The 1906-nt window shown below is 41.1% G+C and overlaps 1 protein-coding gene across 1 annotated transcript in view; it reads left to right on the forward strand.

The window, feature by feature from the left end:
- The first annotated feature begins 1184 nt into the window (after positions 1–1184).
- Positions 1185–1906, forward strand: part of Otor (otoraplin) — a 3344-nt gene continuing 2622 nt past the window's right edge. The window contains exons 1-2 of the mRNA XM_031373672.1: positions 1185–1406; positions 1723–1862. Coding sequence (XP_031229532.1) covers positions 1292–1406; positions 1723–1862 — 255 coding nt within the window. The 5' untranslated portion in view covers positions 1185–1291. The remainder of the gene's footprint in view (positions 1407–1722; positions 1863–1906) is intronic.

Genomic DNA, 1906 nt, shown 5'->3' on the forward strand with positions numbered 1-1906 from the left:
AGGGGATTGCAGGGTCCTGAGGTATATATGTCACTGGGGGTGATGCAGAGGGGATTGCAGGGTCCTGCTGCCTGTTTTTTCCATACCTCCTGGTTCCCAGCCCTAAGTGCTGCTCTCTGCTACTGGCTTCCCCCAGGAGATGCCACAGAGCCAGATCAATGGGAGCAGTGATCACGAACTGGAACTTCCAGCCCTGTAACCCACACAAACAAACTTTTTCTTTATAAATTGATTGTTTCAGACATGTGTCATAAGCTAATGAACACTGGAATAAAGAAAGATTTGCCTTCATCTCCTCCTCCACCTATTTCTTGCTTCCACATTGGTAGGATCTGGTTGTGATATTAACTAATATGTAATATATGTAATGTTATATAATGTATATAATACACCAGTGGCTCAGGCCAAACATAACTTCTAAGAAACCTATCACAATATATTTGTGTAAGAGTTCCTTATATTATGTAAATATATTTACATATACAAACAACACAAACTATTCTGTAAATATTTTTGCATATATTATGTAAATATAGAATTTTATTAGACTCGCTAAAATAAATTTTGTACTCAAGACATACTCAAATGTGTATGTGTCCTGCACTGTGTGTATGCCTGTGTTTACATGTGTGTGGATGCATGCATATGTGTTCCTGAGAAGGCTTGACGTTGACATTGGGTGTCTTCTTCAGTTTCTCTTCATTTTATTTATTGATGTTCTCGCTAAATCCCAAACTTGCTGATTCCAGTTTCTCTAGTTAGCAAGCTTGCCTTCAGGATGCCTTGTGTCTGTCTCCGCCACAATACCTGTCTAGTTTTTATCTGGGTTCTGGGGTTCTATTCTTCACACTTGCATAGCAAGTGCCATATCCACTGACCTGTCTCCTCAGCCTCCACTTTACATCTTGAACAGATTCCTACAATCAATATATATTTGCTCATAAACTGAAAGAATAGGAGGACAAAAGAGAAAAATAAGCAGTGGTTGATAGTCTCACAGACTTCTCAACAGTGCTCGGCTGGTGGGCACCACAAGCCACGGCAGAGACAGCTTTAAGTGTGGCACAGCATTTGTGTGGAACACAGACACATGGAGTTTGACACTCTCTGGAAAATGAAATGCTAAAACGATCCTGGAATCCAGGAGCACACATTATGAAATTACAGGGGAGGGGATGGGAGGGGGGGTGGCCCCTTCCTATTGGCTGGGTATTTACCCAGAGAGTTGGCTTTCAAATAAAAGAACCACGGAATAAGGCAAAGAGTGCTAGTCAAAACAGCAAGAAGGAAGATGGCAAGAACATTGATTCTTTTGCTTGGGGGCCTTGTGGTTCTATGTGCCGGGCATGGTGTATTTATGGATAAACTTTCTTCTAAGAAGTTGTGCGCAGATGAGGAGTGTGTCTGTAAGGCACTGTTAACGGTTTGGTTCTCATTGTCTTTCTATCATATAATGGGAAATCTGTCTGGCAAACAGCCAGATTGTACTTTGCAGTGAATCATAAATGTGCTCACTGTTCGCAGCACTGTCTCGAGGTCTGTGTTTGGGGTCTAACTGAAGAGAATTCGCTTGCCTAAGATTTCCTTTTCTTTACCCCACCCACCCGTCCACTCTCTCTGCTGTTTAAAATCCAGCTGCATTCTCCTTTCCTCCCTCTCTTAAACACTTTGCCTTTTTACTCGTAGGACATTTACTTACTTCATTTTTTTTTTCTCTTCCAGATACTATTTCTCTGGCTAGAGCACAGGAAGATTACAGTGCCCCAGACTGTAGGTTCATCAATGTCAAGAAAGGGCAGCAGATCTATGTTTATTCCAAGCTGGTAACAGAAAATGGAGCTGGAGAGTTTTGGGCTGGCAGTGTAAGATGAGATTTTTTTTAATATATATATATATATATATATAT

Source organism: Mastomys coucha, unplaced genomic scaffold (assembly GCF_008632895.1).
Source record: "Mastomys coucha isolate ucsf_1 unplaced genomic scaffold, UCSF_Mcou_1 pScaffold15, whole genome shotgun sequence".
NCBI classification, from domain to species: Eukaryota; Metazoa; Chordata; class Mammalia; order Rodentia; family Muridae; genus Mastomys; species Mastomys coucha.